The sequence below is a fragment of the Bombus impatiens genome, unplaced genomic scaffold, assembly GCF_000188095.3.
Source record: "Bombus impatiens unplaced genomic scaffold, BIMP_2.2 scf_0487, whole genome shotgun sequence".
NCBI lineage: Eukaryota > Metazoa > Arthropoda > Insecta > Hymenoptera > Apidae > Bombus > Bombus impatiens.
The window spans coordinates 114,423-136,315 of record NT_176906.1 but is presented as its reverse complement, the minus strand read 5'-3'; the positions used below and the strand labels follow the sequence as shown (position 1 = coordinate 136,315).

The 21,893-nt window shown below is 33.8% G+C and overlaps 3 protein-coding genes across 4 annotated transcripts; 2 read left to right on the top strand and 1 right to left on the bottom strand.

Moving 5' to 3' along the window:
• Nucleotides 1-1,922: 1,922 nt before the first annotated feature.
• Nucleotides 1,923-9,844, bottom strand: LOC100742554 (elongation of very long chain fatty acids protein AAEL008004-like). 2 transcript variants are annotated; one of them, XM_012387782.3, is made up of 5 exons: nt 9,616-9,721; nt 9,489-9,526; nt 4,413-4,664; nt 4,055-4,298; nt 1,923-2,946 (listed from the first exon to the last, which is right to left on the bottom strand). In XM_012387782.3, exons 3-5 carry the CDS (start codon nt 4,662-4,664, stop codon nt 2,486-2,488), a joined length of 957 nt encoding a protein of 318 aa, XP_012243205.1. In that variant the 5' UTR covers nt 9,489-9,526; nt 9,616-9,721; the 3' UTR covers nt 1,923-2,485. The 2 variants fall into 2 exon arrangements, with proteins under 2 accessions (XP_012243205.1, XP_003490999.1); XM_003490951.4 differs by having other exon boundaries at nt 9,489-9,844.
• An 8,838-nt stretch (nt 9,845-18,682) lies between these two features.
• LOC100741825 (probable U2 small nuclear ribonucleoprotein A') lies at nt 18,683-20,416 on the top strand. The gene is made up of 4 exons (XM_003490945.4): nt 18,683-19,040; nt 19,130-19,170; nt 19,416-19,992; nt 20,070-20,416. The coding sequence occupies exons 1-4, from the start codon at nt 18,959-18,961 to the stop codon at nt 20,108-20,110; spliced, it is 741 nt and encodes a 246-aa protein (XP_003490993.1). The 5' UTR covers nt 18,683-18,958; the 3' UTR covers nt 20,111-20,416.
• A 151-nt stretch (nt 20,417-20,567) lies between these two features.
• LOC100742432 (NADH dehydrogenase [ubiquinone] 1 beta subcomplex subunit 7) lies at nt 20,568-21,726 on the top strand. The gene is made up of 3 exons (XM_003490950.4): nt 20,568-20,773; nt 21,249-21,417; nt 21,497-21,726. Exons 1-3 carry the CDS (start codon nt 20,665-20,667, stop codon nt 21,588-21,590), a joined length of 372 nt encoding a protein of 123 aa, XP_003490998.1. The 5' UTR covers nt 20,568-20,664; the 3' UTR covers nt 21,591-21,726.
• The last annotated feature ends 167 nt before the right edge of the window (nt 21,727-21,893 follow it).

The window sequence follows — 21,893 nt, the reverse complement described above, 5'->3', positions numbered from 1 at the left end:
GGAAACCAATGTAAAAAAAAAAAAAAAAAAAAAATGATCAAAGGTAATAAACTCGAATGATGGTATTCGAGAATAACTTAAAGCTGCGATAAATAAAGCCAAGGGTCTTGAATCCATACCTACCTATGTATTAACAATGAGCCAGAAACAATAGCAAATTAGAAAAATACATTTCTGAGTCACGTATGGTATCAACGGGTGACAAGATGTATTGTAGATAGTAACAAGGATAGTTAAATACCTTAAGCTTGCGGCTGGAACGGGTTACATGACACCTTTGTTAAGTTAAAACTAATTTCATTACGCGAGCACCAGGAAGACAGGCTATTTAATTCCTCTTGTAACAGAAGTGCATCGCTCACAATCGTAGCTGATCTATAAATCTTTAGATCGTTTTCAAAAAGTAAAAATGTACAATTTAAGAAGATTTCTGATACATCGTTAGTGTAAAGTATAAATAAATAAAAGTAAAGGACCCAAGTGAGAAACCTGTGGAACGTCTGAGAGCACAGTAATCTCTTTAGGAAGATGGTTATTGTAACAATATTTGTTACAATACAACAATTGTTACTTAACAGTCTGAATTCTGTTAGTCAAATAGCTGGAGAGCCGAGGAGAAAAAGTACCGTAGAAACTAGAGGCGAAGAGATTGGGAAGAAGAGTAGGATGATCGACAATGTCGGAGTCTTTATGAAGTTCGATGTAAATTGCATCAACCCGCAGGTCACTTTCTAAACAATTAAACTTATTTGAAGTAGCTATAAGGGCACGAACAAAGAAATAAATTTGTTCATTAAAAATCACACAATTTAATCATAAAATAAATACATCTCTTATTTGTTACTATTAGTCTGTATTGTACAAATTTACTTATTCTATATATTGAATATGTATTCTCTTCGTATTGTTCAATCGACGTCTCTCGAATCGCTTTTTTTCTTTTATAAACAGATAATAAAGAACGCCTGTATACATTCTTATTAGAAATTGGTTGTAAACGGATATACGTGTCGGCCGGTAACTATCACAGTAAACTCTTAAGGGAAAAGATATCAAATTATAAACAAATTGGCAATGTGTGCCAACAATCGCATTCTAATGTTCTCAATCTATAGCTCGCGCTTGTTGCAGAAGTCGATGCTACAGATACTTAATAACTAAAACAAGCTAACCATGTTCGAAAAAGAAGGTAATCGCAACCGAAGTAAGATACCATGCAATTTCAACTGTTCGTTCGACTGTTGATCACAAAGTTTCTAATGCCAAAATAGCGCTTCTTTATCAAGATACATTTTTCTCGAAAGATCTACAAAATTTAGACAAAACAACATTCGTTGAATACATTTGAAAACAACCACAACAACAAAAAAAAAAACGATCCGATTTGTCGATTGCTCGCGAGCAATACTTAGTTCTGAGACTGATTTGCATTCGCGATAGAACACATAGTTCTATCTAATGACACGGGAACTCCACGAGCGGTATTTTACCGTCCGCTAACGCTGCAGTCGTCTGCTTCTGTTGTTCTTTATAGCAAAACAAGGAAAGATCACAGCGTTTTCACGCGGTAAAATGTCGCTCGTATCACTCGTGTGCCGCCGAGTGACTAAGATCTATAACGAATCATGGAGAAAATAGAACATAGAAGTTAATTAGTTAGACGAATTGAGCAATAAGAACGTTGCTGAATCGCAACGAAGTCCATAACGTTCGTTACGACTAGATCGGCGCTGCCGATTTCACATCATGAGCTACACCACCGTGATACGCGTATGAGATATACTCCCGAAAATAAAATATACAGTCTCGTTTATGCTTATGGATCATCTGCGTCGATCGTTTTTTGATCTGCTAACTTTGTACGAAAAGTATTATCAGCGGCCGACGTTCTCGGGATACACAAAATCAGTATCGCGATACTGTATCTCTTCATAATCCATTGTGTTAACGCTTCCATTGGTATACATGGTATATTTACTATGTCTCATACGATACACGTATCGCCGTGTGAAACCGGTCTTAGTTTCGCTGCCATGTTCCACGACAGACGATAAGAGCTTAGAAAGAAAAATTTGGCAATTTCTCGTAACTCTAGCTTGATGACAGTTAGATGTGACCGAGTATCGCCGTCATTCTGTCTCATACATTCTCCGATACGCATCATGCATATTGATCATTCACATAGAATCATACAAATCGTAGAATCACACAGTCTACACGCGCGACACAGAATACACACAGGAAGCGAGCTAGTGTTCGTAATATATTCAAACGCATCCTTATCCGCGCAGAAGATAACAGGTGAGTTACTTGGTGAATCCGAAAAATTAGATATCGAAAATCGAACGTTTTCAATCACCTTTTTATATTCTTTGACGAGATATTCTCGATATTGTACGACGATAAAATCTGCTCGCTTATGTTATACCGATGGATTCGTCGAATACAAATTCATATAATGCGATTCAGACTGATGGCTAGCATTTTATTTTTGGAAACCGCGGTTATCGATAAACACGCGGTTTCTGAGGCCACTGTCCGAGATGTAACCGGTTGCCATTTTGTATTCGTTCGCGTATATTTTACCGTTCTCGTCGTTCTGCTGTTTCTTCTCGTTCTGGCTCTCCGTTTCCTTCTTCGTTAATGCGTTGGGCAATTTCCTCTTCCCGTATGACTGGTTGTAGAAGTTGCGGAACAGGAAGTAAAACATCACGCCATGCAACCCGATCCACCAAACAAACACCTTCGGATAGTTGCAGTCGATAAAGAGAAGTTGGAAAGCGTGGAGTACCACTAGAATGAATTGGACCATCTGTAGCACAGTCAGGTACTTCTTCCACCAGAGATACGGCTGTATCTTCGGTCCGAGAGCAGCCAAAAAGTAATATGAGTACATCACAATATGCACAAATGTGTTCAGCATGCCAAAGAACGAGCCATGACCGCCTATAAATTAAAGTCAATCGTGTTACGATTATCTCCTAATGAAGTTTCGAATTTTAACGACGTTGAAAAGCTTCTAAGTCGTTAAACTAATAAGTATTACGTCTATCTTTGACCTGCAAGTTATACAGGGCTAAGAACCAACTGATTATTGATACAGCTTTCCCATTTGTATGGCAGGTATCGAATCGAAGCTGTTGCACGTTACGTATTACGGGGAATGAACGGTAGGAGATAGTGAAAGTTTTATTTTTCGATCCCGTGTTATTCGTTAATAATATTACGAAAAATATAGAAGATCTTTAGAAATCCATAAGGGAAGTCTCATGTCTAATTTTAAGCTGATTAATTTTTTAAATTCAGGTCTTGCGTTTCGACCTTTTAAAATTTAACAGGCATTTTACTTTAACCCTTTGACAATGTAATAAACTGGCGACGAATTCACTACGAACAATTTAGAAAAGTAATTACACTGAAGATATTTTCTGAGTTTCTGGTATCAGATACAACGATATATACAGGGTGGTTGGTAACTGGTGGTACAAGCGGAAAGGGGGTGATTCTACGCGAAAAAAGAAGTCGAAAATATGGAATAAAAATTTTTCGTTTGAGGCTTTGTTTTCGAGAAAATCGACTTTGAATTTTCGCTCGGTACGCGTGCACTTTATCACGTCTCGTTATAACGGATCTCACTGTAGATTTTTAAAAAAATTTAAAAAAAAGAAAAAAATTTTTATTCTATATTTTCGACTTCTTTTTTCGCGTAGAGTCACTCCCTTTCCGCTTGTACCATCAGTTACCAACCACCCTGTATAGTATAATTTCAACCGTTTGTAAAAAATACGTCTCTCTCAAACCGCTACGGGGTTAAAGCTTCTCTGTTCCAAGTTCAGCTTAAAATCACAGATTACATATTTACCACGTGCTGATATCTAAGAAAATCACTATCTTAGACGGAATGTTTCACGATCAATTATCGTGGTTGAATAAGTGTTTATAACAAGCAAGACGCGATGAGACTCTACTGCCGTGCAAAATCTGTTATGAGGTAATGGTGGTTGTTCGATTACATTTATTTATGTATATGCGTGCAAAGTAGGAGAATGCTTACCAGGAGTGAATTTGACACCAAACCAAACCGATATTGGCATGCACCCATGATGGATCACGTGCAATATTGAAATATGATTGTTCTTTTTTCTCAATACAAACAATATAGTGTCAAAGAATTCGGTGAATTTTGAGAAGTAGTACCACCAGCAGCCATGTGCCATTCGTATTGCCAGCGGGTTGTCCGAATAGTCTACTGGTTGACAACGGAACGAATAGTGACCTCCCCATCCAGATACTAAGGACTGTACCGAATAAACGATGCATTACAACGAATTTCGAAAAACTTGTTTGTTTTCCATGACATTTTTGAAATAATTTAGCTATAAAGATAGGTATTTCCTAACCGATTCACATACCTCGTGAAACAACCACGTGGATAATATCACTTGGAAGAGATTATAGAATAGCATGACCTTCCTGAGATTGAAAGGTTTGCGATTTTCCATGAGCTTAGGACCTAGGACCTTGACAAAGTAGGCGTAAAATAGGCAGATGAAAATGGTCGGGAATGGACTGCTCATCATAGGCCAATTATTGACCCTTGGGTCGCTCTTATTGTCCATTAGGTCTCGGTAGCCATCGTATATCGCTCTTACGAGTTGTGCCATCTGAAAATCACGTTTTTATATAATATAAATGGAAATTATAAATAGAAATTCACGTTTTTACTGTTTGTGTATCCTTGCCAATGATGCGAAACGGTTTTGTTCATCACGAAAAACATAACTCAATGGTTCAACGAATCGATCAGAGGTATGATTGGAACCACTTCTACACAATTTTTATCGAATGGTGCGTTCGACGAGATCGACTTGCGTTTCGAACAAGCAAACTGATCACGATTTGCGATTCGACGATCGTCCAACGCAGACGGCGGTTTCAGAATCTATGAATCGATGTTGACAGCGTGACTAAAAGTTAGAGCCGACTTGTGCTTTCACTGTTGTAAGATTTCCTCGAATGTACTACACCCGCAAAAACAGGAACGCGAACGACGTTGGAACAGCGCGGCGCCAGGAATTCTTTGTTGAAAACACGATCAACGAAATCACATCTCGTCACGCGAAAGGCAAACGCAATGCACGTTTATCTCGAGGCACGCGTGAAACATTTTGTTATGCGTCGCACGTGATAGCGCTCATTGTGAAAAAGCCATTCCTTAATAAGGTTAAACCACGTGTTAACAGGTTATTGTTTGTTCTCCAACGATTCCAAACATTTTATAGAGTAATGTTATCGATGTAAGGAAGAAGCTGTGTAAGTTGTTTGAATTTCTTTCTTCAGACTAATTCTAACAAACTCGAATCCATTTTATTTTATAATTTTAACACGTTGAAATTAAAACAAGTCTCACAAGAATCTAAGCAGATTAGATTTTAAATATCGTGTCTTTTTCTTTGTGTTCAATAATATTTCAATATTTTAATATTCTTAACATCCTCGTGCCTATTCATCCAACCATTCTATAAATCTTATTGGAGTACCGGATTCTTGTTCCCAATCGAATTGGTCCTTGACAAATAGATGTTGTTTCTAGTTCCGTGCATACTTTAAACTGGTAATGCTGATTATAAATTTATCGTATTTTGCGAATTCTTGAGAGTTAACGAATGTTAGGTCTAAAAGGTCTTCATATCTGATGATTTAGATGAAATTGGGAATACCACTTTTTGATGTAGCGACTATAAACTTGTTTTCTTTATGATTTTCTTTTTAATTAAATGAACCAATTCGGACGACTGAATTCGTAATATCTTGTAATCTATAATCGTTTGTCGATTTTATTTTATCTTGTATCTTATATTATATTTATAATCACAACTATAGTAAAAATATCTCGATTGCATTTTCGTAACGTTATGTCAGCGAAAATAACTTTCCTCCTAATTCCATTATTCTGCCCTAGAATCATGCGTCATTAGTTTCTCTAATACCATTACGGCTTCAATGTGCCCGTAGTTACACTCGTTTTCTTTCGAAGAATCTCGATCTTTTATGTCACGCCTAGTCCAAACAAGGACAATCTTTCTGCGTACTATATCCTCGTTTACCCAGTTGATGTCAACGAGCTAAAATCGATTCGTTCGAAAGCGAAATGCCAATTATCACAGAGAAACAAAGCCAGGTATGAGAAAACGTACTTTTCAGTTCAGTGATTCGACACAGCATAGTAAATATTTTCAAATTCGTGTATAAGGTTCATCATTGTCGCAGAGCTCATTATCAAACAATTTTTCGTCCATTTAAATTGCAATTCGTAGACTGCAGATGTTCATGCATTTATGGAGAATCGAAAGGTGCAAAAGTACACATAACGCGTATCACGTGGAATACTACTTAAGTAACCAAAGTATAACGATCATCGAATTTAGTGGATGAAACATATTTTTGTTTAAGTTTCATTTCTTTAGCTATATGTATTTAGAAAAATTAAAATTTTGCATAAACATCCGCACTCTAGCGATAACCACTAGCAATCGCGAAAGCTTATTTTTGGCCGGTTCAATCTCCGAACGGTTGTTTGAACCAATTCTCATAATTGTTTTCTTTAATTCGTCTTTTCTAGCGAATTACTCGCAACACCGACGAAAAGTCGCATGGCCGACTTTCAACGCAGTGGTTTGCGAAATTTAGAAAACTACGAGCAAATCGGGTTCCTCGGAGAACGTTTGTCTGTCGAAAAACGGTACGAAAGACACGCTTGTTCCAGCGTCGATTTCGCAATCCGATCTGCACTGCCGTTTGAGTAGAGTCAGAAAGAGAAGTGACCTCATCGAACACTACAACGCCCACTCACGATCCAAGTACTCTACTATTTCCGCCACGGAAATATTCCAACCTACTGTCCGATTCTAGTCGTTGAATCTAGTCGTTCTGTCTGCTCTTCACTAACCCATCCCTATGAACGTTTATTCGCTCGGAATTGATACTTTTCGGTCATATCTAGATTTATCGACGATTTAATATCTCTATAATTAAATAGAGATATCACGTTCAGTTGAATTACAATATTTCCGATTGGTGATAATAACACTTGGCAGTAGTATAGTTTCGTGGTTTGGTGCGTTAAAAGCAGTGCGTTGAAAGCAGTGCATTCGTTTGTCTATTTTCTACGTTAATAACTATTTTCTACGTTGCGCAAAATGCTTCATAAATCTACATAAAGTAAATACTAAGCAGGCGAGCCGATGCAAATATTTTTATTATTGTTTGCTGGATGTTGGATATTTTGATTAATGCTAAGTCAATGCATCAGTGTTCTTTGAAGATCAAACAATTTCTTAGCACATCAGAAGTAGCGTATATGACTACAATATGTACAAATAGTTATTAGTAACTGCGAGGTGGACTGGTATTAGGAAGTAAATCGTAAAAGTGACTATAAAGTGACACCAGTGCGATCAAAGTTTAACGAAGAAGATTAAATTTTCCATAGAAAAATATCCACAGTATAATTACCTCCTGTTTTTTCTTATTCATCAATGTCTTTTCTCGCTCTTACTTTACTATATTTGTTTACTTTTCTGATCCTCTTGTTGTTTTTGAACTTCTATATGCCCATCGCATTCTTCTTTCAATAAACAAAAGATCTTATAATATTTTAACAAGAACATTAGCATTGAACTTGAAACAAAAATTCACGTCTATTATCAATGATTCCGTTGTATTTTCTTCAAATTTGTTGTTAATCTAATTCGTTATTTTCTTTTACGGCTAGTTGCATGAAATACGAGTGGCATTAGAAATATTTGATTTCAATCGCAGTCGCTATATCGTGGTAATTACTAACTTCATTACACGTACGATTAATGTCGATAAAAAACGAAGAACAAGAGGAAATTCTGTCCAATAAATAACCTGTGAATCGCGGTTTGATAGTGTATGGGAAAGTGATTGAGGCAGTAAGTTCGTCTTAAGTCGAGGTTTTCCGTGCAACCAGTACTTTTTTATTTATTTTTTTTCCAAGAAACGTGTAACGCACACGCAATTCAAATCAGCCAGGATCCTGAGCGGGTCATTATATATCGAAGACGCATTAAGAAACAGATTTGCAATGTAAAGTCTAGAATGTGGAGGTCTGACGAATGTGGTGTTGCGCGTTGCAATTGAAATCACTATTCCCTTGACAATTCCCGCTTGTTAAGCACTGTTTGCTGCCGAGTCAGGTGCATCCTTCGCTCTTTATTTTAAGCCTTAAGCCTTAAGCGAAGAAAGTAACGAATGCAATGCCTTTGTTACGAGACAACGATAGCGTTCCAGCGCGTGCAATTACCACGATTGCCCGCCGATCGACGATCAGCGATCGACCGATCTATTGTCTGCGAGAGAGTTAAGAAGACATTAAATCTCTTTTTATCTTGATTAGCTGTTCAGTTAAAGAAACATGTTGTTTTGGGAAGATGAGGATGCTAAGTGGAAATAATTATGACCTCTCGTGCGAGCATTAAGTCTGTATGCAAACGGACGAAGTTTCAAAGTAGATTTTAAACAAATTCTATTCGTCTTCTGGCAGCTTACTTTCGCGGAAACACTGAAAATATCATCGTAACGGTCTTAGCCAGTTGCAATACAGCTTATTCGAGAATAAAATCGATCGACGAATATTTGAAAATCACGGTAAAAGCTTCTTGAAAGAGCTACTTGAACAAGGACTATTATCGAGCGGGTAGAATCGATTGATCGATTCCGTGAATCCGATCGGCTCGAAAGAAATTCCGTGAAATTCATAATTAAATAGTATGTTTTATAGAATGGAGGCTGGTCGCTCATAGCTGAGATAATTTTATTAAATCACATGGACGATTAAAATATTGCGAAAATGTAACGCCGATTATAATTTAGAGGTTTCATTGAAGTAAGTGGGGATCACCATAATTTGTCGTTACATCTAATTCCTAGTTGAATTACAAAGTTAATGGTGACACTTAGCGGTAATTAGAATTTCCGTAATCTTAATATAATTGTCCTTCGTAATGAACGCCTTCGCGTGGACTGTCACTTGGATTGATGATTTTCACACGCTACACACTGATGTCCTTTTTATATTCTAAGATTACTAAAATTTTTAAGTTATGATTTATGAGATGTTAATTTCCTTCACTGCATATGACTAAAAGCACATATCTTGTTATATAAAAATTTCATATCTTTTTTCGCCCGCTAGATCGCGATGAACAAAGCAAAATAAGATCGTTTATGGCAGTGACGAGCCCTGTCTAAATTTGATTTAGCTGTTCTCGCGTAAACGATCCCATGTAAACGCAGCAATTTCTTCTGTAAACCTCGTCTGGCCCAGATCCGTCATGAAACGTTACAAATTATCCGATGAGGGACATGTCTTTAGCAAAATATTTTGATCGCAAAACAAACGAAATATTCAACAATGACAATAAAATATATTCACACGTCTGCAACCGAAATCTTTTACCTACCGTGATTTGATAACGACCTGGCCCGATCTAGGAGGCAGCTAAATAAGAAAAAAAACAACACCAATGTTTATCGTCTTCTTTCCGTGAACTAGATCGCGTCAAAATTATATCGAACCCAAAGTCTTACAAGATGCGAGTGCACAATTGCGTTAAAATGTAATATAACTCGATTCTCCAGGAGAGAACCTTCGTGTTTGACTACGTTCGAAGAAACTGAAGTTCCACGATGAAAACGGTGTTTTATATCGGCACATCCGTGTGTGCACGTTGGTTACCGTATGTGGGGTAGAACACCGATCCCACCAACTTCTGTGGAAGTCGACGCTTTTCTGCCGCTTGTAGATGGTTCTCGACTGTTCAAGGGTCGTATAACCAGGGTGCACGTGTGTCTTGCAGGCTATGTGTTCAAACCATGAGCGATCTGTCTTGTTTGGGGAATGTGACAGTGGTTTACGACAATTGTACAATGGTTCACTCGTTTCCGAGGATTTACGCGCATTGTTTGTCTTTGCACGAGCAGATCTAATAGGACGTCTACCAGACTGAAACTACTAGGATTTTGATTGGACGTTCCACGTGAACGACCTTATTAAAGATTCACCACATCAATGTTTATATTCGTCATGTGTTTTAGTTGCTTTTGTGATACCTGTTTATCTACGCTACGTGTTCATCATCTGTAACTGTTCGGGTTCGGGTCAAGTTAAGATTCGCTGCAATCAGAGTTGATATCAAAGCAATACGTACCAGTTATACCGTACAGCTCGACATCACGAATGTTAAAATGTCGAAACCGCTTTTATTTTTTCCTTATTTTTCTGCTTGTGCCGCTTAGTATTCTGCAGGTAGTCGAACGATGAATACTTAATGTGTAGTGTAACCAGTGAGACGCCGTGATCGGCTAAATTCTCAATATCGGGACGGTATCTTTTTTTCTTCATTACTACCTTACTACTATGTATTCTCTCAAATAGCGCTTAAGCAAAACTGATTACGCAGTACACAATATAAGTCTTCTCTGGACAAAGTTCTAACTTGAATTTTTGGTATTCGTTGTTTATGACGCAGTTTTCAGTGCGAGCCGCATCGAAGCTGGGTAATCGTGGTCGTATCAACACAATGAAATATTTATACTACGCAATTAGTTAAGTAGTACTGTTTTTCGCTTTATGTTAATGATCGATTTATCGATATAATAATATGTATGGACGCTCAAGTCTCCTATAATACGTTATCCCGAAAATACGATTTCGATATAACACGGTGCAAAAATTGCAATACGGCTCCATATAGCACTAATAAACTTGGACAAACTTCATACAGCACGAGTGTTTCCATCACGTTGTTTTTGTTTAACACGGCTTCGATGTGCTTAGCACGGAACGAATTAACTGTGTTCTAGGAGGATTGATTGTACTCATTTGCATCATCATGTTATTTGGATTGTTGAATGCTATCTATCATTGTGCACGACCGAGACGATAGTCTATTCATATTAGATGAATCGAAAACGAAACATTTGTTTATACTATAATTAAATGATTAATTAATTAACCGACTATAAAACTGGACGTAGCTGATTTTAAGGTATTCCGATGACAGTTCGATTTTTCGAAATTCAATATCTGAGAATAATCGTTATTGTCTACAGCAAAATAACAGTGAAATATTAACGAAACGTCGAAAGTATTTTTGGAAGACAATGCTCTTACGGAATTTCATATTAAATAATAAAATTTGAACAGTTGGAGTCTGGGAAATTAAAGAAATATAATACCTTAAGATGATCGTATTCCAGAGAAAAATCCACCTTGCAGTTAAGTTAATAAACTATAAATAAAAGTATAATCAATTGTCAAGATACCTGTTTATTCTTAATTAATCTAACTTTTCTATTCCATAGAAAGTAAGTTGATGCTAATGAATGGTATCTTACGTGAAGCTTTTTGCTTTGCATTTCTACGTCAAATCAGAATGCTTTATTTAATAATTGTTAAACTTCTTTTTATGCTACCTAAATTACTTTTTCGAATGTGACAGTGGAATAATTATTTTTAATATGGAAGAATAATATTTTGAAATATGAAAAAATTTCAGACTTGTGAAATACGAAGAAATTTCAGACAGAAAAGTAAATGATTTAAAAATGGGGAAAAAAATTTCAAACCTGATACACTTTTTGTTTTGTGAAATGAAACGATCTTTACCCTGAGAACTTTATATTTTTTTCATGTGTCGTGTGCAGTTTCGAGCGTTAGGTTTTCAATAAGATTTAAAAAATTATCACCTTTTATTCGCTCGGTTATTTTACATAAATGAACTACAATCGCTTATTTTCTTCATTGGCTCCAAAATCTTTTTCGCCTTTTTTTTATTTTCATTTCACAATTCTTTATTTATTGATTCTACCGATGTCTCTAATATAATAAATAATACATCGTGTACCACATACGAAGTCAAATTATTTATTGATCGGGGCATGTCTGTCCACTTTTTACACTGAACAGAGTTTTTATGACACAGGTATAATTATTTCGACGTAGAAATGTCAATGAGGTAGACTAGTTAGATGAATTTCTTCTTATATTAGTTACGTCTTTGCGTGTTACTTGAATCTTCCAAAGGTCATGTTCAGTCAATCGAGAATTTTCATTCGATTCACTGTGCCGGAAATATAAATTAGCATAGAGAACTGTATCACTGTTAGTATACAGAAATGTTTACATAAATACATTTACATAGTATGTACTATAGGCGTCATCGTACAGTTTAAATGATTAATCAGACATAGTAGCCTTGCGTGATGTTACAGGTCAAGACGCAGGAAACAGCCAAGGTTTCAGAACTCGTCTTAATAGCGTGGAAATTTTTACTGTCTTTTTCCGCCATTGTCGACTTTCTGTTAAGTATCAATGACCTGTTACGGTTTAACCATGCCATACTCCATGCTGCTAAACATATACGAGTAATTTAACATTACGATTATATTGGTAAAAAGTAAATTCCCTTTGTATGTTAAACTATATTTTACTTATTACGCTAGGTCGATGAATTTGTATTCTCTCAGAATTTGTATATTCCCGGTCAAATAATATAACAAGTGTTGGACGGTGAGCGTAGTCAGCTCGACTAAAAATGATCTGCAAGGTGGACCACTTTTAACCTTGAAAACCTGCGGTTTTGCCCGGTGCGATGGCCTCTCTTACGTTAGGAGAGGAATAAAGCTTAGGGATTCGAACTTTATAACACGAATTTTGTTCTCGTCGCGATATTTCTACAACTATTTTCACTTTTGTTTTGCAAGTATATTAAAACGACCTGTAAAGAACGTAGCTGTGATTTCGGACAATTGCATAAAACATATAAGTGACGGGTACGAATGGAATCCATTTAAAATTTATTTCGATCCTCTAGAGTATCTTTTTGTATCTTCCGCAATCTTCCGTAAATACATTTGACGTTTTGAGAGGATAAAAAATATTCCTTTGGTCTTTTTCTATCAAAATTTTTGTTCTCGCTTGATATTCACATAAGATACATCTTTTTAAATATTACATAAGAAATGAAATACATATTGTATTGACAAGGGAAACGAATTTATTTATTTCTGTACACATATTTTACCATATGTTGTATCAAATCGTATGCGATATTATTTATTCTATTATCAGTCACGATGCGTGGCCAATGATAATTGGTATTCGATAGGCGTGCAACACACCCGCATCCATGGAACTCGCGATCGAGCACTATTAGTTCCTTCCACATGTGATTTGGCGTCGTAGCGAATCGATTTATGCAGCTGGGTGGTCTCTCGTAGTTGATAAAGAAAAGACTCAAAGACGTTCTTGATAAAAGAGAGACAGACATCGAACAAGTTTTTCCTATACTTTTATATCAATATCTTAAATTAATAAATTTTCCTATGATTTAATTCAGTCTCGTGTCGAAAGAAAATGTGAAATACAGGAAAATTTAAGAAGGATGTTATATTCCACCGTTACACCTTGTTGTACGATATTTCATTTATACGATGTAAACAGCGAGAATTACGACATTAGCAAGTTCTCTGATTAAGCATATAATAAGCACGAATTACTTATATTAATAAAAAATGCATTATTCATATCTTTCCCAGATTGGAAATATCGAAGCTTCTTTGCGTTATTCTTCGATTAAATAATTATTATGTTTGTTTTATTTATTTTGAACAAAGAAAAATATCCGGTGTCACAATCGAATTGCATTATCTTTGTAAAGAGAATGCATTCTGTGAACTGTTGAAACCGATATTTCCATCGTTAAAACGTGCTATTCGACTATTTTATTGCACCTGTTCGAGTAAGAATCGGTCTTTTCTAGCTTCATAGTTGCTTTATGTTGCTGTCAGGTAGAATGTTCAAGCAATGCTTCAAATAATCGGGTAGCACGGCGGATTGGTCGGTTCATAAGAGAAAAACAAAGGCATTTTTCTTAATCGTACGATTACGCGAATCACGAGCGCAGGATGTTTACATGAGTAATTCTAACCCCTTTGATTGCTTCTTTTTTACGTTGTTTTTTCCTATTTGACTTAGAACTTTGAAATCGTTTAGACAAAGAATTAGTCGCATAGTTTGGCCTAACTTCACGGTATAACGTTTCTTCATCATAATGAGAAAAACTACCTGTACGATGATTGTATTACGTAGATTGTTCGTAGAAAAATACATAATTTTTCAGAATGGCTTGGGAAACTTGTAATATCTTGCACTATATCTATATTGGCAAATAAGATATGTGTATATATATATATATATAATCCAGTATATTTTCGTTGTATAAATCGAAAATTTATACATCGGATCAACGAATAACAATTTTCATACTACTACACAGGGGGTAGCAAATGATCCTCTAAATATTTCAATTTCATTTGCCTTGTGTTGACGTTTTCAAAACAATGAGACGTGAAAATCGTTCGACAGAACATGTTTAAAATATATAAATAAAAATTCACGACTTGGACATGTAAAATTGAAGGCAAATGTCTGTAGAAAGGCGTAGATATTTCCGACAATATCAAGTAGGAAATGAATTAAAATTATGTACCTATTGTTTGAAAAATTAATTATTAAATATACAGAATGTGCAATATACATTGACGTTACTTAAGAATATGTAAGTTTATTTAAATGAAGTATATTTAAAAATACGTACATACATAAGATCGGAGGTGATAATTAAATCTAAACACGCGTGACCGGTCAAACTTTGCAATATTTTTAGCAGCAATTCCCGCCTTGTTATCCTGATAAATATCACACGTTTTCGAGTGAAAAGTTATTTACACTTCTTCGACTAACGAAGTACCAAAAGGAAAAAGGTGATCGGCAATCCATAAAAATTTATTTCGAGGATTATGCAAAACAAACATCAGGAACTAAAGAAGACGCGATACAATGACGACGCATTTCGTAAAAGATCCCGCGATTTTCCCGCGTATTCGACGAAAGTAAAATCATTTACGTCATTATTAATTCCTATCGTGAAAATGTATATTTTTTCCCAGGTTTTTCTTATCGCGTTTTGATGCCGAAAATTAGTATGTTAGCACTCTATAGTCTTTAGAAAACAATTTTTATGAAACCATTGGCATCCCGTTAAATTTTTTCAAATAAAATTGTTAATAAAGTTATGCTAAAGCTATATAAAATATTGTTGCGTTTCTGTATCTCGTTATTTCTATAAATTCTTTATTAGAATGCCGTTATTTTCGTACAATGTACTGTTAACTGTCAAGTTAGTTAGGCTAGTAATCGAGAATATACCTTCAAACTTTTTTGCGTGAAGGTCACTCCACGTTCAAAGTTGGCGGAACGATCATGATATATTTGACATTTGAGTTCTCGTCAATAGTAGAGTACTTCACGGACTCCGGAACTGTCGATGTCCTTGTATCATGAAATTCGACTTTCTCACTTAACAGCATGTTTAAAAACACACCTGTCATTATTACACAAAAGTACAGGTCTTGTATGTACACGGTGTTAATATTGAATGAACGAATCTTGTTTCATATTTTACTGTTTAGAAATGTTTAGTCACCATGATTATTAACTTTATTGTGTTTAGTAGTAAGTGTTTATTAGTATTGTGTATCGTTCTTTACATAATTTACGAATTTGCATTTAAATCTCTGTCAATTACAATACAATTCATAGAAGTTTGCATTTCTCCAACTTATTCTACTAACCTCGGACCTTAGCATCATGAAATATTAAAAGTGTTATTATTCATTTCATGGATTAATGAATAAAATTGACTTGTAGAAAATTCACTAAAAGTCTTGAAAGTAGATATTACGCACATTGCCAGCGTGGAATTTGGACTAAGACTATTGCGATCGAGACCAACAATTACGCATGTTATAATTAGGAATATTTTATATGTAATAGTTATATTATCTGCTACGTAAACGATAAATAATATTATTGAATTTTTCATATTTTTCAGGTAAAACTAGTGCATACAAATACATATTAATTTATGGTAGAAATATGGCGGAAGCGGAAAGAGGGGATTCTACTTCGAAAAAAGAAGTCGAAAATATAGAATAAACATTTCTTTTCTTTTTTCTTTTTTTTTTTAAATTTTTTTAAAAATCTACAGTGAGATCCGTTATAACGAGACGTGATAAAGTGCACGCGTACCGAGCGAAAATTCAAAGTCGATTTTCTCGAAAACAAAGCCTCAAACGAAAAATTTTTATTCTATATTTTCGACTTCTTTTTTCGCGTAGAATCACCCCCTTTCCGCTTGTACTACCAGTTACCAACCACCCTGTATATTAACTTTGTATATCCTAATGATCTATTCTTGTAAACAATAAACAATAAACAATGTGTCCCTACAAACCATGCTGCTCTATTTCAAATTATCAAAAATCTATTCATACAACACATACTTTAGAAGTTATCGGAGATGCGCACAATGCGTGAACTCTCCTGTATGTACAAATAAAGATAGCTATGATTATAACCAATACGGAATGTTCTAAATGTCCTAGACATATGTGGAATACTATTGCATATGAAAATAATTCTCGGATATTCTGTCCTATGTAATTACACATTCAATCACAGTTTTCGCAGGCTATTTTATTTTGAACGCTTGTTAAAAGTTGTCTGGTTATTTAGACGCGTTCATTCAAGCATTTTTTTCATCCGATGATTTTCTTGAATAAACAAAATGTACTTTACTTGCTGATTATATTGGTTGTTTCGATATAAGGAACACGAAGCGTAAAATTCCATAATCATTCATTCATTTTGATTCTATATTTATGAACCTCTAGAATCTTTCTCTGTATCATCGTCAAGAAAAAAGTGCCATTTTAATTTATTTTGATAGATAACTTATGCTTCTTTCTTTTACGATAACATCCATCGCAATGAATAGTAAAATTATAATACATCTTAGAAAAACTTATACCGATTAGTCTGCAAATATTTTCAACAAAATATTTATTCGTTGAAGAGCGTAGTTCTTTCTACTGCAGGTAGCAGATGATTAAACGATTTCACCTGTTTTGCCGCCGTATTTTAGGGAACATATTAAGTACGCACTATATATGTGTAGTATTATACTTCTATGTATTGACACATGTATCAGTCTCACACGACAGTTTTGCGATAGACTGTCGATTATCCAAGGTTAGATACGTGAAATTTAATCATTGATAGTTTCTCGATAATTATTTTGTCAACTAATTTTTGGACAGTAGAAGAATTGATAACTGTTTTGTTTGGTGTGTTCTTCAATTTGAATCGTTCAGAACATATAAAATGAATCCCATAAAGTTTCTGAACTGTGATACTGAATATTGTGTCCATTATTTAGATAATATGACCTTTAGTACAGACAAGCAATATCCCACTAATTTTAAACGACAAATATGGTATGCAAACATCAGAACGAGAGAAAAAATATTTGAGGATGAATAATTGAGTCTTTGTCGTACAAAGGAAGTTTAAGCGTGTAATATCTACATGTATGCGCATATGTACTATATATGTACCATATAATGTATCTCTTAGAGGTACATTAGAGCTACGAATCGTAGCCTTAAATGGAATTTTGGCAAGTGTATTATATATCGTATTATATACCGACACAAGACCAAATCGACAAGAATGTTCTGGATTTGAATAATATAAGATTAAGCTATTATTAATAAATTAAATTTATTCGTTCCCACGGAGTTGTACAAATCATATCCGCTTGATGACAAGTTACTCTTGTTTAACAATATGAATAAACTTTCCTTGTATTATATTTTTTAACTCATATACCTGATAAATTTACATCTGTATTTAGCTAGTAGAAGTAATTGATCGTTATAAGAGGAAAAATGAATGATTAGTGATTGGTTTTATTATATGTTTCCCGAAGCATTTTATTCTTCTTTTGATAATAATTTATGGTCTCATCAATCCTTCTCTTCATTCAGTTAATAGCTTTTTATTTTCGCGTAGTCGTTACTTCATCGTTATTCTTCCTATTCATTTTTTTCTCCTTCGTGTGTTGTAATGTAGATGTACGCACATAAGTTACAAAAATGGAGACTACATTATTATTTATGTGTTTATCAAATTGTATCTGTGTACTGATATGTTCAGGGTGTTCCATTTTAATCTTTCTACGCAATCATCTTCCAAAGTATTCGTTATCGTAAAAAATGTTTGAAGTAAAATTTATTGTGTTTCGAGAGACATTCACAAATCTTGTCTAGGTAGACATATTTTTGAGATTTCAAAGATGAGCCATGTTTTTTAAAGTGGAACTAACAATTTTTGGAAAATATTTGATGCTTTTTTTAATTCTCTACAAATAGATTTAAGTTACTTCAGTCCAAAATTACTAGTTTATAAGATATTTTAACTTTAATATAAAACTTATTATATGAAAGACAAGGGAAAACAACTTAAAAACAAGTCCTATCTTTTATACAGTCAATCTAATGAAATTAATATTGAAACATCTTTTAAACCATTTTTCGTAAAAGCATTTTCAAATACAAGTATCTTAGTACTTTTTTGTAGAAAATTAAAAATTACGTCAAGTGGTATGTAAAAAAATGTATTGTTTGATTTAGAAAAACGATCACATTGAGATTTTGAAAACGCCACCACCTAGACAAATCTGGTTGTCATCATACGACGTTTCATTTGAAATAGAACAAGTTTTATTTGAAACATCTTTTATAATAACGAATACTTTGGGAGACAATTGTATGGAAAGGTTAAAATGGAATATTCTATACGTTTGTAAGCGTTTGTTTCTGTTGGTTACCATGAGCTGCACGTTTTTTGAGAATGAAGCTTACCAATCATAAAAATGTAGCTTTAGAGAGAACCTTATGGAAGCTATATTGTGATCGTTGTCAGGTTAAGTTTTGTATCAGTTTTATGTGGTAGTATCATTAAATAATGGTTAAGTTAACACCAGATTTAATTCAACAATCCATGCAATATATTAATCCTGTGAAGGATCGAGAATTAGATCTCAGAGGCTAGTAAATAAATTATATTGGTAAAATATAACCTAAAAATTTTCGTTAATTCTGTATTTCTTAGTTATTTAAGTCTCTGTTATTGCAGGATATAAAATACCTACAATCGAAAACTTGGGCGCAACTCTGGTTAGTGTTCTAGTCAATAGTGATTCTTATTTTTTGGTATATCTATAATGTATTTTCGTGTGTATTTTTATTCATCTCAATTTGTATTTATATTGACTTTGGTTTAAAATTTACATTCAAGAACAAATTTTTGAAATATTGACAATTTCTATAATATTTAAAAATATTAATTCTATTAATATTTTAATAGAATTAATATCTATTAAAATAAATCACAGGTTTAGAATTTAATAATATTTTTATAGGATCAATTTGATACCATTGACTTTTCTGATAATGATATAAGGAAATTAGATGGGTTTCCTCTGTTAAAAAGAATAAAAACTCTCTTTTTCAATAATAATCGTATTGTCAGAATAGGAGAAGGATTGGAACATTGTATTCCAAATTTGGAAACTCTTATGTTAACTGGAAATATGATACAAGAACTTGGAGATTTGGAACCACTAACGCAGTTAAAAAATTTAACAAATCTCTGTTTACTTCAAAATCCAGTGTCTGCGAAGCCTCAGTATAGACAATACGTTGTATACAGATTCCCGCAGTTGAGACTTTTGGACTTCAGGAAAATTAAGATGAAAGAGCGTGAAGCTGCAGTTACATACTTTAGGAGTAAAAGAGGAAAAGAAATGGTTCGTGAAATAGCAAAGAAAGTAAAAACACAAACATCTGGCATACCTACGGACAAGCCACTCACAACTCCAGAAGAACGTAACAAAATTAGGGAAGCTATTACAAATACTTCTTCCCTTGAAGAAGTCCAGCGCCTTAGCAAATTGCTTCAAGCTGGACATGTGCCTAGTGAAGAAAGATTACAAACTGGTATGTAATTAAAAGAATGTGCTCTATTCCTTTTATGTTTCTGATTATGAAAAAAAACTCTGCATTGATTGTTCTAGGAAATACGATACCTGAAGCAATGGAAGAAGAAGATGATTAAGTCATATTGTGCATTATTTTCAGATCTAAACCAAACAAGAAAAGCTTTTTTTATTACAGTAAGTACATGACTGTATACCATACATGGAACTAGAAACAGTTTGTTAAGCTAATAAGAATGTATGTGCTACACACAAATGCATTATCATTTAAAGATGTACAAATAAAATTATACATACCTTAATTGGCTTGAAGCGACTTTATAAACGTATATCTTATAATACTAAACATTTTCGAAACTATTTGTAATGTCCATATATGTATTTATTTCAGTGATCTTTCAATAAACAAGTTGTTCAGAAAGATACTTTTTTGTATAAATTTGTTCCTCATATAAAATAATATTACTTTTAATAAATAAATACATCGTTATATATCATACTATATTACATGAAATATTTATGTATCTTGATTCGTGTGTTTACATACCTGTCCATTGAACTATGTAAGTTATATAAGATGGGATCACTAGATGTCAGTATTGTATGTTGTAGCAATTTTCCATTTTCGATTTATATTACTTTTTTTGCTGTAGTTCTATAATATACTAATAAAATGGGCAATACATTTCAAAAAATGGTTAGTAGCGATCCATTTCCACCATCAGATTCGGAGCCGACATTTGATCCGATGTACGGATTTCCTAAGGAGCGCAAAGAAAGGGGCAAGTATCTTATTCAGTTCTAACCTTTAATAGGTGCATTTTGGCTCCTAATATTTTGTATATTTGGTAAAATACTATACTTTTTTAAGATTGTATAAACGACGAATTTAATTAAAACAAGCTACAACACAGTTATTAATTTTTTGTTCTTATTTTATTTATAACTTTTCTGTTATATTTGTCTTTATAAATAATTTATCAATGACATAACAGTTTGAATAAAACTTTTGGCTGTCGATTTCGGTGAAATATTTTGTTAATATTTCTTTTTTTTGCATTTATGGAATTTGGGTAGAATTGTACAATGTAGATTATAACGAATTAGAAAAATCTTAGATATCTATAAAATATTTTTGTCTTCATATGATCATTTTAGTTGAGTGTAAGTATTAATTGAAGGAGCTATAGTATTAATTGAAACAATTTATTAACTGTTTGACATGTATTATACCCTATTAAAAATGTTATTTTACAGTTATGCCCATATCAGAAGAAGATTTGATAGCTGCCAAGATTCCTTTAGAATATAGAGATTATTGTGCTGATGTTTTTTTGGAATATAAACGTTGCTTTCTAGAAAAATTTCCTTTTGTAGTACTTTGTGCTGACACAGCTCACAAGTATAAGGAATGTGAATATAATGAGTGAGTCTTCATTAGAAAATATAGATAAGTTATTATTACTTAATGTGCACTTCCTGATTATAATTTGTGTATATTACAGCGACATATTAAGGGCCAAAGAATATGAAAGAGAACGTAGACTTCTGGTCAGAGAACGCAGGAAACAGAGGGCTATGGAAGCAGTGACAGCTTAGACTCCACATTCACTGAACATTGTTTACATTTAGATTACACATATGTGAATATAGATGATATATACATGAAATTTGCTTATAGAAGAGTGATTATAATAAAGAATTTAAGGTATAAATTGGTAAACAAAAATGTAAATATTTTTATTATTGTTTCTATTGTTGTTACTAATATGCCACAATTATTTGTATTGTTATATATAAGATATGTTAGATATGTCTTCTTTATTTATAAAAGAATACTTAATATTTGTCATTAAGTTGGGCAGAAGATATTAGTATTTTAATTTTGTATATAAATAAGTT

Excerpts from the sequence above, each read along its gene's own strand:
- LOC100742554 (XM_003490951.4), bottom strand. The coding sequence starts at position 4,664 with ATGGCACAACTCGTAAGAGCGATATACGATGGCTACCGAGACCTAATG. Across the intron at positions 4,299-4,412 it reads CCACGTGGTTGTTTCACGAG|TCCTTAGTATCTGGATGGGG; the intron begins GTATGTGAATCG and ends TATTCGGTACAG. Across the intron at positions 2,947-4,054 it reads TGGTGTCAAATTCACTCCTG|GCGGTCATGGCTCGTTCTTT; the intron begins GTAAGCATTCTC and ends TTTAATTTATAG.
- LOC100741825 (XM_003490945.4), top strand. The coding sequence starts at position 18,959 with ATGGTTAAGTTAACACCAGATTTAATTCAACAATCCATGCAATATATT. Across the intron at positions 19,041-19,129 it reads TCGAGAATTAGATCTCAGAG|GATATAAAATACCTACAATC; the intron begins GCTAGTAAATAA and ends CTGTTATTGCAG. Across the intron at positions 19,993-20,069 it reads TGAAGAAAGATTACAAACTG|GAAATACGATACCTGAAGCA; the intron begins GTATGTAATTAA and ends TGATTGTTCTAG.
- LOC100742432 (XM_003490950.4), top strand. The coding sequence starts at position 20,665 with ATGGGCAATACATTTCAAAAAATGGTTAGTAGCGATCCATTTCCACCA. Across the intron at positions 20,774-21,248 it reads TAAGGAGCGCAAAGAAAGGG|TTATGCCCATATCAGAAGAA; the intron begins GCAAGTATCTTA and ends GTTATTTTACAG. Across the intron at positions 21,418-21,496 it reads AAGGAATGTGAATATAATGA|CGACATATTAAGGGCCAAAG; the intron begins GTGAGTCTTCAT and ends TGTATATTACAG.